Raw genomic sequence first — 13,443 nt, 5'->3', positions numbered from 1 at the left:
CCACTCGGTGGGCCTACCAAACTTACCAGGCGGCGTGCTCGAAGAGGTGGCGGTCGTTGGCGTAGTGAGCGGCACGGTGGGCGTTGGGGGTGTGGTGGTGGTGGTGGGTGTAGTCAGTGGCGTGGTGGTAGAGGTGGAGGTAGGGGTTGGGGGCACGACGGTTGGAGTAGTGGGAGGCGTTGTTGTCCGGGTGGTGGGCACGGTGGTGTGTTTGGAGGTGGTGCTGGGGGGCTTTGTGGTTGTCGGGGTGGGTGTCGTGGGTGCGGTGGAGGCAGTGGTGGGCGCGGGTGTAGTGGGGGTTGTTTGTGTAGTGTGCGGCTTAGGGGTGGACACGGTGGAGGCGGTGGTGCTGGGTGTGGCAGTGGTGGGCGTGGTTTTGGGCGTGGCTGTGGTGGCAGACTCGGTTGACGCGGTGGTTCTGGTCGTTGTGGACGGAACTGTGGTTTTTGTGGTTTTCGTTGTGCTGCTGGGGGCTGTCGTGGGCGGAGCGGAGGTGGCTGCAAGGGAAAAGCAGACCGACAGGTCGGGGGGAGAGCGGCACAGCAAGGATGGTCCGAGAAAGGGGGAAGGGAAGTGGAAAAGCTGGCTCTTGCCTTCTTCTGCAGGTGCTTACCGGTAGACGTTGGAAGACTAGTCGTCACTGGTGGGCGGGTCTTGGGTGTCGCTGTAGTGCAAAAGAGCAGAGAAGAAGAGCATTGGTCTCTCGTGAAATGCAGATGGGAAGGGAACCGGTCACCCATCGAACCCTGGGAAAGGAGGAGGGCCCGTCTGGCCCAAACGCGGCAGCCCCCCGGGGCCAGTCAGCGATATCAGCCTGCCCCTTTCTTGCACGTGACTCCCTTCTGGGAGAAGGCGCTGGGCAGCAGACGCCTTTGGGCACCCGGAAGTTCCTGGGAACAGTAGTGGGGGCAGCCGGGCCCTGGCACTGGTCCACTCGGTGGGCCTACCAAACTTACCAGGCGGCGTGCTCGAAGAGGTGGCGGTCGTTGGCGTAGTGAGCGGCACGGTGGGCGTTGGGGGTGTGGTGGTGGTGGTGGGTGTAGTCAGTGGCGTGGTGGTAGAGGTGGAGGTAGGGGTTGGGGGCACGACAGTTGGAGTAGTGGGAGGCGTTGTTGTCCGGGTGGTGGGCACGGTGGTGTGTTTGGAGGTGGTGCTGGGGGGCTTTGTGGTTGTCGGGGTGGGTGTCGTGGGTGCGGTGGAGGCAGTGGTGGGCGCGGGTGTAGTGGGGGTTGTTTGTGTAGTGTGCGGCTTAGGGGTGGACACGGTGGTGCTGGGTGTGGCAGTGGTGGGCGTGGTTTTGGGCGTGGCTGTGGTGGCAGACTCGGTTGACGCGGTGGTTCTGGTCGTTGTGGACGGAACTGTGGTTTTTGTGGTTTTCGTTGTGCTGCTGGGGGCTGTCGTGGGCGGAGCGGAGGTGGCTGCAAGGGAAAAGCAGACCGACAGGTCGGGGGGAGAACAGCACAGCAAGGATGGTCCGAGAAAGGGGGAAGGGAAGTGGAAAAGCTGGCTCTTGCCTTCTTCTGCAGGTGCTTACCGGTAGACGTTGGAAGACTAGTCGTCACTGGTGGGCGGGTCTTGGGTGTCGCTGTAGTGCAAAAGAGCAGAGAAGAAGAGCATTGGTCTCCCGTGAAATGCAGATGGGAAGGGAACCGGTCACCCATCGAACCCTGGGAAGGGAGGAGGGCCCGTCTGGCCCAAACGCGGCAGCCCCCCGGGGCCAGTCAGCGATATCAGCCTGCCCCTTTCTTGCACGTGACTCCCTTCTGGGAGAAGGCGCTGGGCAGCAGACGCCTTTGGGCACCCGGAAGTTCCTGGGAACAGTAGTGGGGGCAGCCGGGCCCTGGCACTGGTCCACTCGGTGGGCCTACCAAACTTACCAGGCGGCGTGCTCGAAGAGGTGGCGGTCGTTGGCGTAGTGAGCGGCACGGTGGGCGTTGGGGGTGTGGTGGTGGTGGTGGGTGTAGTCAGTGGCGTGGTGGTAGAGGAGGAGGTAGGGGTTGGGGGCACGACGGTTGGAGTAGTGGGAGGCATTGTTGTCCGGGTGGTGGGCACGGTGGTGTGTTTGGAGGTGGTGCTGGGGGGCTTTGTGGTTGTCGGGGTGAGTGTCGTGGGTGCGGTGGAGGCAGTGGTGGGCGCGGGTGTAGTGGGGGTTGTTTGTGTAGTGTGCGGCGTATGCGTGGATAGTGTCGAGAAGTTTGGTATATGTGTGGTGTGCGTTTGTTTTGTTGTTTTGCTTGTAGTTTCTGTTGTGTGATGAACTGTAACTGGAAAGAAGAAAACTTGTTTAATTCCTTATTGCGGAACTCCGTTTCAGTTTCCTGTTTCATTTTTAATAATAACAACAACAACAACAACAACAACAACAACAACTTTATTTTTACCCTGCCTTTCTCCCCGAAGGGACTCAAGGCAGCTTACAACAGATTAAAAACAAATAAAAACATATTAACACTTTTTAGAAGAGGTTTTGTTTTTTTGGTCTAATACATTTCTTTTTTAAAACATTACTTTTGAATTTTGTTTGTGAACTGTATTAATAAATATTGCTTTTTTGAAATTTTCTTTTTATTACATAATTTGTGGTATTCCTGTTCTTTTAATGTTTTTTGTGTTTGGAATTCTGGTTCTAATATAGAGCATTTAGTTGGGATTAAGCACCGTTAGTTATCATTGGACTCCATAAGTAGGTTCAACCTTGCCTGTTGCCTCTTGTTCCTCACAAATCATTGTTCGGATTTTTGAGAACAATATTCAGGAGATTTTGGTTAAAGTATTATTAGTAATGCACCTGATGCAAATGCAGTGGTGATTTTTTGTATGTGTGTTTTTGAGGGCATTGTTATAATTGCAAAGCATTGTTTGTGGTCAGAGATACAGTTTAACCTGCATTGTAAAAATTTAATTTTGTTGATATATGTGTTCTTTGTCCTTTGAAATTAAAAAAGCTGAATTTCATTGTTATATAAATGTTTTGACTTATTGTAATACATGCTGTAATTTCTCAAATTTAATATTTTGTAATTTTTGTGATCTCTGATAAAACTGTAGAAAAATGTATGCAAATGGAACGTGAGATGCAAACAAGGATGTTAGGAATTGACAGCCTAATTTCCATGTAGAGTTTTGCTGGTGCAGCCACCACATTTGCATAGAGTGTCCAAAATTTGTCATAAAGCGCATTTGTGGTTATGCACAAAGAAGCATTGCTGTTGGGAAGACCTGTGCCTTCCCACTGGCACTGTATCCAAAAGAAATGTGTCTAGAGGATGTGAGTACTGTGCCAAGCAGAGCAAGGTTTGGAAGCAGAAATGCACGGATGTATCATGGTGGGGGAAGGTGAGAATGGAGGTTGGACAGGCCTTGGAGGGGGGGCGGAATCTGTGGAGGAGGCCACTATCATATCCTAACTCCCTTTACTTTGCAGCCTTATATTGGGCTTCTTGGATTTGCACCAGCAATGTTGCTGGCACAGATCCAAATAGCCCCATTGGGCAGACTGCAGCTTTATGTTCCCTTACCCTGAGGAGACTTCCAGCCTGCTCATAAGTGTCGCTAGATACAATATAGGCTGTCTGCACCAGCGCTCATTGATTGGTCTGTGAGATTTGTTTTTGTGAGTCATTGTGCTTTTTTCATAGGGTAGTGAATATCGTTTCCTATGTTTTTTTTTGCAGTGATTTTTTTTTGCATTCTCAGTACAATATTATGAGTGAAATTACAGAAGAAAGCAAATACTGTAAATTTTTAAATAAGCAAATATGTGCAAAATCCTATCATTTAAATAATTTATTCAGCTAACAGAAAATTCATTGTTTTCTTCACTCAGAATATAGCCAGATTGTCCTGTATTATTCGCGGGGATTTCGTTCCAGGACCCCATATGAATAACGAAACCTGTGGTTCTCGGCGCCCTCTAATCCTCCGTAGGCAATGGGAGCTGCACTCACCTCTCCTCTAAAGGATGTTCTGAGCATGGGGAAGGCTGCTTGTGGGAGGCCTTTGGTAGGCTGTAGCCATTTTTAACCAGTGTGGGTGTGCCATGGGAGTTTGAGAGAGGGCCAATGGGGGATGTGAGCCCTCCAACAGCAGCATATTTTTGCTCAAAAAAGGTGATGTTGTGCCTTGACAATTTTAGCGCCTTGTCAGTGTCCCATGAAATGAAAAAGGTTGAAAATCACTGCTTTTGAAGGTCACTTTTGGTTTTCAGGGGGGAAAAGTGACATTTTAGGCCCTTATAAGGGAAGGCTTCCTGGCCATCAGAAGGCCTTATAAAGTCCTAAATGCCATTTTTGAACACCCCCCCCCCAAACCAGGAGTGATCTACTAAGGGCTACCAAAGGCCTCAAAACACCCTCTGGAGGCGAGAGGAGCACAGCTCCATGTAGGGATAGCCCTGTGGGTTTGGGATCTGTGGATGATCCCACCTATAACATGGGCCTACTGTATAGCCATAAATGTTCTTACACCACAGTTTGTGGATTGTTTTACCTATACAGGTGGGGCCCATTCTCAGACATCCCCCCCCATGGATACTGAAAACCATGGATAAGCAAATCTATGGTTTTGGGCCCCTTAAGCCCTCCGAAGGTGACTAGAGCTACACTTGGATCACCTCTGGTGGGCTCTCTGAAGCCCGCAGAGGACTTGCGCATCCACCTGTGGCCTCTGCGGCCTTTGTTCATGTATATCTAATGTGCACCAATACTGAATCCAATTGAGCAAAAGGGGTCCATATATGGAAGATATGGATCTTGCTTGCTAGTTTAGGGTATCTGAATGGTGCTTTATAAATTTGGATATATAATTGTAAATAGACACCTTTCTTTCACTATACAGTCTATAAACTAAACAGTCATAAATCGGCATAAATACCCATTTTAAAATCTTGTACTCACCTGTCACTGTTGATGGTGCAGTAGTTGTGGAAACTGATGAAAAGGTAAAACATGCATAAATATGTGAACATAATGTGGAATCTAAAATCTTGTAAAATCAGACGGTTTCAGAGCTTTGTAGAATATCAATATGTGTCATACATGTTGGCTCCCAGTATGTGCAGGGAGGCCCCCATATCCATAGATCGTGTGTCTGCAATTTCACTTAACCATGGATATGGTCCCCCCCGCACCCATTAGCGTAATTTTAAGACTTTCCCCAGTGCAAATTCTTCCTTAAATGAGGTATTGATAAGCTTAGCAGCTCATAGCACCCTTCAAGCTGCCTCTTGGCAGTCTAGTTGCTAAAAAAAAGTGTTTAACTTCAGCTTCCTGTTAACCCCCATCTAGTTTTTTTTTTAAAGTAACCAAGCTGCCAGGAGGCAGCCTGAAGTTCGCTATGAGCTGCTAAGCTTATAGCAACCTTGTTTAAGGAAGAATTTGCAATGAGGTAAGTCTAAAAATCGTGCTAATGGGTGCACACAGGCATCCCTTTTATCCACAGTTCCCTGATATTCAGGCACTGTGGGGGGGGGGGGAGTTTGGGAATCCCTGTGGATACCTGGACATGCCTGTATATAATTTCAGCTGCTGGAAACCATGTGAACACCATCATGTATAGTACACACATATGTCCTCTTTCATCATATGGTTCATGTGAGTTGTGAAGATGCAGAAAATGATAGCCAAGTATGTTTATGTGGACTGTATTTGGTTTTTCTGCATGAAAGTAAGGGGGGTAGCAGGAAGAAATAGTAAAAGGGAAAGAGTTAAGCATCCCCCCGTAAGCAATGTTTCTGCATTACATCACATCCTATGTCCCATTTTATGTGTGACTGAGGCAGACTTGCATTTAAAGACATGGATTAGCTGTGCTCATGTATAGTTTGGTCCTGTGCACTTCTTTTGCTGTGGACATATGCTTGAAACCTCTGAGCAGCCTTTGGTAACATTTCACAATCCAGCAGCAGTCTAAGAAGTGTTCTTTGACATCATCACTCTCTATAAGAGAGCAGGTGCAGTTTAGGCACCATACTTTCACAACCCAATCCTATGCTTATCTACTCAGAAGTAAGTTCCATTGTTCAATGAGGCTTACTTCAGGGAGGTATGTATAGGATTGCAATGTAAAGCTGCCTAAGGATGCAATCCTATGCCCACTTACCAGGGATTAAGTCCTATTAAGCTCAGTGGGACTTATTTCCAAGTAGATAGGCAAAGTATTGCACTGTAAGTAAGGTCTGTGAGGCTTAGTCTTGCTTTCCATAGGGCTCAATACATTCATCTGCTTGGAGGGAGTGACTTCCTTCTCAGGTGTTTTTGTGGGCTACTTTCATTGGATCAGGACCATTCTGGAGTTGTTGGATTCCGCTCAGCCTGCCCTTTCCGACGGACTAAGGCAAGGTTGCCTACTCGTGAGTAAACACGCGATACAGCTCAGTTTCACTTTTCATAGGGCTCCATGCATTTTTTTGTTCTCCATTTTTTTGGCCATAACTTTTGATAGAAAGGAGATATTTCACTCTGGGTTGTTACATTGCATTCCGCTGGAAATTCTGCATCCAGTGGTGTATAACACGACCATATTACTCCTAACCACCACGATTTTAGCATGTCACCCCCCGTGCACGTCACCTGGTGCGGCCGGCTCCACCCACACCTCCCCAGCAACGCCACTGGATAGATGACAGAAAAGGAGAATTAAAGATGAGGGTAGAAATGCAAGAGAGTTTGCTCACTGGAGCAAGGTAAGAGCCTTGTTCTGTCCCCTTGACTAAAGACACATAAATTACACAAACAGGGAAATATAAATACACATTTTAAAGAAATTTACTCACCTGTTGTCATTGGTGATGGAGTGCTTGTAAAATCTGGGGAAAAGACAAAAGGCGTGTGTGTTTTTAACGTATGACATTAATTTTTTATAAGGTCAAAGGATTTCAGAGTTTTGGGAACATCAGTTTGCTTAATACATTTTGGCTCCATATATGTGTATAATTTCAGTGGTGGGGAACCATGTGAACACCATCATACGTGGCAGACTGACAAACACTTGTGACCTCTTTAATCAAGTGGTACATGTGAGTTGGGTAGGTGCAGGAAATATTAGCTAAATATATTTATGAGATCATGTGTACAGGGTGTCTCAAAAAATGTATACATTTTAATGAGCTGTAATTCATACATACTGCATTGTAAAAATCCTGCAACACTTAAGCATTTACAACTGAACAGACATATGCAACCATCCCAGCATGCTTGCTGGTGGATGTCTGTAGGTCCCTAACAGCCCAATCCACCATAACCCCCCACGGCAATCCCATGGGGGAGTTTCAGTCTCTGGAGGCTTCCTTGGGGCAAAGAAACATTTGTTCCTTTGCCCAAGGGGTAAGCATCTGCCACCTCAGTGGACCTACTTTGACCTGCACAAGCAATATTACTGGCGCAAGTTCATGTGGACCCAGGAAGGCGGTTTGAGGTCGGGAAAAGGATTAGGTTTCTGTGTGAGTTGCCACCCCCATTCCTGGACCCAATCCACCCTCCTCCTCCCATTGCTGCCCCATTCTTTGTCTCACCCCCTGCATGTACTCACCGAGGCTGGCAGGTATCTGGAGTCCACTGGCTCACAGATCTGGCTGCTTGCCAACTATGATGGTGGCTAGGCTGCACACTCTGGCATGTCATGTTTTACAACAGCCAGAAAGCACCTAGCACCACCAAAATGTGCAAGTTGCCTTTAGAATTGGGCCATTAATCAACCATATCAGTGGTATATAGACATCAATGGGGAACATTTCAAGCATTTGGTCTAATCAATCAATCCATCAATCAACTGGTCATGCAACTGCTTCTGTGTATTCCTTACGCAAGATATGAGTGAATTACAGCATAATAAATTTGGCAAGGAAGTTCCAATCAGGTCGGATATCACTGAATATGAAATAATGCTGGTAAGGAGTGGAAATAATAATCATTCATAATTATGTCAGCTGTTCCATAATGATATTTGGTTGGCCAATCATATCTTCTCTGACTTTCTGCAATTAAAGTACAACTTAGCATATGAAGAATCACACAGGAATTCTAGGACATAGATAATTTTGGGAGTGATGCAATACTGGAAAATGCTCTGTGTTAGCAGGAAGATCACATTTCATCATACTTTTAAGAACTTTTAAGAACTAAATGCTATTTTATTATTTTCCTGTCAGCTGCTATAGACAGATACTACCTAAACTCTCACAACTTTTGAACACAGAACATTTTTAAAGAATCAAGACCAGTAGATGGAGCAAAGTGTCACCAATCAATGGTAGCTTTAGAAATGCAAGAAGTCCTCCTGAAATAAATTGGTTATAAAGCAAATGACCCCTCTGGAAGACTGGAACTGTTGTGAACAAGGTATTTGAAAGTACTTACGAGAACAAGGTGTGCAGGATTTCAACTCATGGTCATAGTATTCATCATGTGAACAGTTGTAACAGCCTGGGGGAAAAGAAATACATTGTTTATCCTTTGTGTTTATCTTAGGTCACAGATAAAAGTTTTAGAAAGAAGAATTCTTATTCTTGGAAATAAGTTTTATAGAATGAATTAGATATCCAATATGCCCGTGGGTCGTCTTTTTCCTTGTTTCCGAATCTCCAGCCAAGAATACTAAAAAACATTATTTTCTCCAAAAGGAATAACAAACCCTTTGCCTATTTTCTATGAGCTCCCTGTCAAGAGGTTTCAAGGGTTAAATTATTAAGAGGCTGTCTCACCAGAATTTTTTCCTGTAGGATTGTATCTTGATGATTTATGCTTGAAAATTTAATCCTTCCTCAAGACTACCTTTACACTATTCCCTCTTTGGAAAAGCAAAGTAATGTCAAGCACATCAAAGGCTTGGTAGCCCTCTACTTTCTTGGTTGTTAGAAGGAGACAGTAGAGGGAGCCCTTTAGGCATAGTGTATTTGAATAAGCCATCTTTATACTCAAGGGGCAAGATGGTATCTTCTGACATTCCCCTTCAGTTGTAGCCCAGTTGTAGTGTTTACAGATTTGGCAAACAGCTCATTGCCACTTAATACTAACTGGAAGGTACTGTAGATACTCGCCCATAACTCAAAATTTCTGCCAATAAATCAACTGTTAATCATCTCCTTGCCTTATTTGTGAGGTCACTCAGGGGTCAGGGCTGTCCAGGCAGCCAGGAGAAGCCCAGAGGAGCAAGAGAGCAATGCAGAGATAATTAAGGGCTATTAGTCTCCAGGGCAACCAGGGCATTAGTCTCTGCAAGCTACAGCCAAAGTTAATCTTTTCACTCCTTCCTCCTGAGAAAAAAGTACGCCAGGGCTCAACACTTCCATTTAAATCAAGCAAACCTCATTTTCTTTGGCAGGATCACACCCAACTCTTCTGCACCTTTCCATTTTGCAAACGTTTGACAAAGGTCTGGTTTTTAAAACACCAGGATGTAATCCACATTTCCATCTGAAACAAGTCCCAGACTACAATTCAGTGCACCGTTACTCAAGAATAACACCCATGGAAAGCAATGGGTCTACTTCTGAGTAAATCAGGTTGCAACTATGTGTAGCTGCACTTGTTCATGCTAACTCCTTCTTGCTTGTCTCTCTGCTGTGAATTGAATTGCACACTCCCAGTTATATGTTATATGTAGAGTCTCTGGCTTAACATGCCAGGCACCTTAAAGAAGGATTTGATTAATGGTTCTATTGGTATGTTGTTTACAGTGCTCTTATTCTGATAGTGTTCAGTTGCGGACCTGCCATTAGATCCAATGGGGCTAATGCCCCAGGCATGACTGCTAGGACCCCATGGAAGCATCTCTGAGGTTCCTGATGGAGTTGAACTCTATGCTTCCAGTTTCCTGGAAGAACAGTTTATAGCATCAGGGAACCTCAGAGAGGCTTCCCCAATGTGGGCTAAGGTCATGCAAGGCTCCGTGAGCCTCAGGTGAATAGAGGGGGTGGATTTTTGCACAGGGGCCACAACAGCCTGCGGAGGAGTGCCATTGTGGACCTTTGCCCAGGGTGCAGGGCTGGGGAGGTCTACCACTGGTAGTGTTTACAGAAAGGTTGTGAAGACCAGAATTTAAAAAAATTAATGAATAAAAATGTATCTTATGATCTTTTACTATATTTTTATAAAGTTAGATACCATACAGTTTTTAGGTAACAATTACTAGAAATTGGGAATGAAGAAATAAACGTGTTCAGAGGGAAAAGTACTTCCCCCAGCAGTACTTGGGGGAAGAACCACTGAAAATTTTTGAACTGGTATCTGCAAGCATCTGTGAATGGTAGTGTGCATGAGAATGAAAGTGACAAAGGTCAACAGCTTGTGAGAAGCAGACTGCTTTAAGGAATCTTGATGGACAGTATCTGTGAAATAGAATTGCTAACACTTTGGTACAACCCCATTTCACAGCTAGTTCTGTTTTAAAAGGATATAAAGAATGTTACCTTCAGTGTTGACATATTTGTAGCTTTGAAGGTTCAGCTGACACTGACAGGGACGATAATGCCAGGTACAATTCAATTTGTTAATATAGTAATGATAGGTGCCCTCCATGCCAGTCTTCTTGTGAGTGTTGAAGTAGTCACAGTAAACAGCTACAATAGGTGAGAATATGTTTGTTATTCAAATATATTGTTTAAATTTACAGCTCACAAAGCAAAAGGAACAGGTTGGGAGGACAGAGGCCCAAAAGGACAGAGGCCCAGTCTGAGTACTATGCTTTTAACAACAGTAAATTGATTGAAATAGGACAGATATCTAGTGAATTGTCTTCATTAATTTTTCCCCCCATAAGAAACAGCAAACGTGGAAGATTGTGAATTGTTTGACACAAATACCTGAAACGGACAATATAAATGGGCAGTTGCTTTTCACAGGGTTGTGGACATGATGATGGTCAGATGTATAGTATATTGTTTCTTTAAAAAATGAAAATCTTCTGCCTCACCTGACCTTGCCTGTTCAGGCGAGCATCCACTGCTATGGCAGTGCCAGCTCAAAGGCTTTGGCCTGCCCACTGGAGCTATTAACTGGTGCACTGTTGCAATGTGCTTTATGGCATGTTTGCTACAGCACACACTGGCAGAGTGCGTGCTTCTCTGGCACAATCCATGGATAGGATCGGGCCATAACTGACATTAAATTAGAAAGAAGAAACTAAGGGCGCAATCCTAACCCCTTATGTCAGTGCTTTCCAGCACTGACTTAAGGGCAATGCAGCTCTGAGGTAAGGGAACAAACATTCCCTTACTTTGAGGAGGCCTCCGTGAATGACACCCAACTGCAGGATGCAGCACACGTCCCATTGGCACTGCTATGCCAGTGCTGGAAAGTACTGACATAAGGGGTTAGGATTGCACCCTAAGTCACTTAGAGTGCAATCCTAAGCGCTCATTGGATTGGTGCAAGTCCCTTGCACTGGCCCAGGAGGGTTGCAAATGTGTTGTAAAGCACATTTGCACCCACTCTGGAGTCAGTTGGGCCAACGCAAGGATGTACGCCAGCCTGAGGAGGTTGCATCCAGCCTCAGCTGCGCTGAAGCCTGTTAAGTCCACGTTGGCTGAGCTCAGCCAGCACGGGGGTCTGTGGGGGCGCAGATCCAAGTAGTCCCTTTGGGGCTGCTGCGGCTGTACCCAGGGTATGGAGAATTATTTCCCCTTGCCTCGGGTTGAGCCACAGCCAGCCCCAAACTTGCACTGGATACAGCGCAGGCTTGCTGGTCTGCCAGTTCCAGCACAAGTTAGAATTGTGCTATTTAAAAAAAATACTAAAAACTTACGACAGAAATCTGGGGCTCTCCAGTCAATACAGATACCAACATCTAAGCAAGCTTTTGCATACACAGCAATGGCATCACACATGCATTCACAATCTCCTCCAGTGTCACATCCACATGAATCCCGGACACAAGCATCATAATAAGGTTTGCGATACACCTGTAGTGGACACACAACAATTAAGAATTTATTTCAAACAAAATAATATAATTTTTAAAAAGCCCAGCCTATTTGCAAAACAGTTTGCTCTACCAGCAGATCTCACTGCACAAGCACCCCTCAGAAGAACTTTAAGAACATACGAAGAGCCCTCCTGGATCAGGCCAACTAGTATCTCGCAATGACCCACCAGATGCCTCAGGGATCACTCAAGTCAACAAAATATGATTGCCATATAGTAGCACCCAAACATTTGCCGCCAAACATACCCCTTCCCGGGCCCAGTCTGTCCTCCTCTCTGCCCATCGCCACCCACTCCACCCACTTCCACCCCATTTTTCCCCTCACTGCCTCCCTCCTAGCCCCTGTGCAGCCTTACCAGAGGCGGTGGACATCTGTGGTCCATTGCCACACAGACCCAGCAACCTCCTGTTTCTGGTGGTGGCCAGGCCACAATCCCTGGGGGAGTTGTGTTTGCTTTTGTATGCTGGAAAGCATGCTCTGTTGGTGGAATCCATGTTCTGCTGGCATAGCATGTTGCTAGGATTGGGCCCACTATGGGTAACTCTAATTGATATCAGTGGTACTTACTTCTGAGTAAACATGCATAAGATTGTGCTGTTAGTCAATCAATCCAGAGTCTGCTTTCTGTATTAGTAAGTTAGTTTTAAAGGTCTATATTTCAAGTATTTGTAAAAAATTGAAATAAAGCGGAAGTTGGAATGCAAAAACTTGTTGGAAAAATGTTAACATGGTGTGCAAATATGCAGCACTGAGGCATAGGATACACTATTAAAGGAGCCCTGTTCATGTTTTTACCTTGCTGTGACAGGCAGAAAACACATAGCTGTTAATGATGGAGCACTTCTTCTCTGCCCATGCTTTGCGATAGGGATTCTGACTACATGGATCAGCCACAAAGAACACATCCCCACACAAAGGATTCTCTTTCCAGGAATTCACAAACTCCAATTCATTTGATGCTACATATTTACTTCGGGTTTCAAAGTCATCTCTTATGTTTCCATTGTAATTACCACATAAACCACAGAGTTGATCCTAGATTGAATAAGAAAAGAAGACAATAATAGCAGTCACTAAAGTAATTAACAGTCCATGTTATTATTTAAAGCTGATGGACCCTGTTAATGGTTGTGCTTTTAAACCTGCGTTAACATGTGCACATGGGGGAGAACTATATCATGTGCTGGGACCCTTTGTAGTAATCAACGGCACAGCTCAGTGGTTCAGCAGGGAAAGACAAGAGAGGTGAGGGTGAAAGGTGTGACAAATACATTCTTATTGTGGGAACAATTTAATAAGCACAGTGCGTTGCCCATGGAATTTACTAAAGAGCAGGCAAGGCTTTTTCTAATCCAAACTGATGGAGTGAGGGAAGGAGACTATGTTTGGTCTAACTATTGAAAGTGTGGCCTTTCTCTTGGCCTGTGGACTTTAAGGCCTCTTGCCCTCAGTTGTACTTCTAAATCACATCACCAGCCTCAGTCATGTTCTCTTGGCAAGCACCCAGCACTGTGTGTGTGTGT

At 45.5% G+C, this 13,443-nt stretch overlaps 1 protein-coding gene across 1 annotated transcript in view; it reads right to left on the bottom strand.

Moving 5' to 3' along the window:
* Nucleotides 1-1,249: 1,249 nt before the first annotated feature.
* Nucleotides 1,250-13,443, bottom strand: part of MUC6 (mucin 6, oligomeric mucus/gel-forming) — a 56,616-nt gene continuing 44,422 nt past the window's right edge. The window contains exons 23-29 of the mRNA XM_066619528.1: nt 12,716-12,955; nt 11,740-11,896; nt 10,406-10,555; nt 8,351-8,420; nt 6,773-6,805; nt 4,896-4,928; nt 1,250-1,418 (exon numbers count right to left, since the gene is read on the bottom strand). Coding sequence (XP_066475625.1) covers nt 1,250-1,418; nt 4,896-4,928; nt 6,773-6,805; nt 8,351-8,420; nt 10,406-10,555; nt 11,740-11,896; nt 12,716-12,955 — 852 coding nt within the window. The remainder of the gene's footprint in view (nt 1,419-4,895; nt 4,929-6,772; nt 6,806-8,350; nt 8,421-10,405; nt 10,556-11,739; nt 11,897-12,715; nt 12,956-13,443) is intronic.

The sequence above is a fragment of the Tiliqua scincoides genome, chromosome 1 (assembly GCF_035046505.1).
Source record: "Tiliqua scincoides isolate rTilSci1 chromosome 1, rTilSci1.hap2, whole genome shotgun sequence".
Classification (NCBI taxonomy): domain Eukaryota; kingdom Metazoa; phylum Chordata; class Lepidosauria; order Squamata; family Scincidae; genus Tiliqua; species Tiliqua scincoides.
The sequence above is the reverse complement of the archived record's forward strand: the minus strand, read 5'-3'. Positions and strand labels throughout refer to the sequence as shown.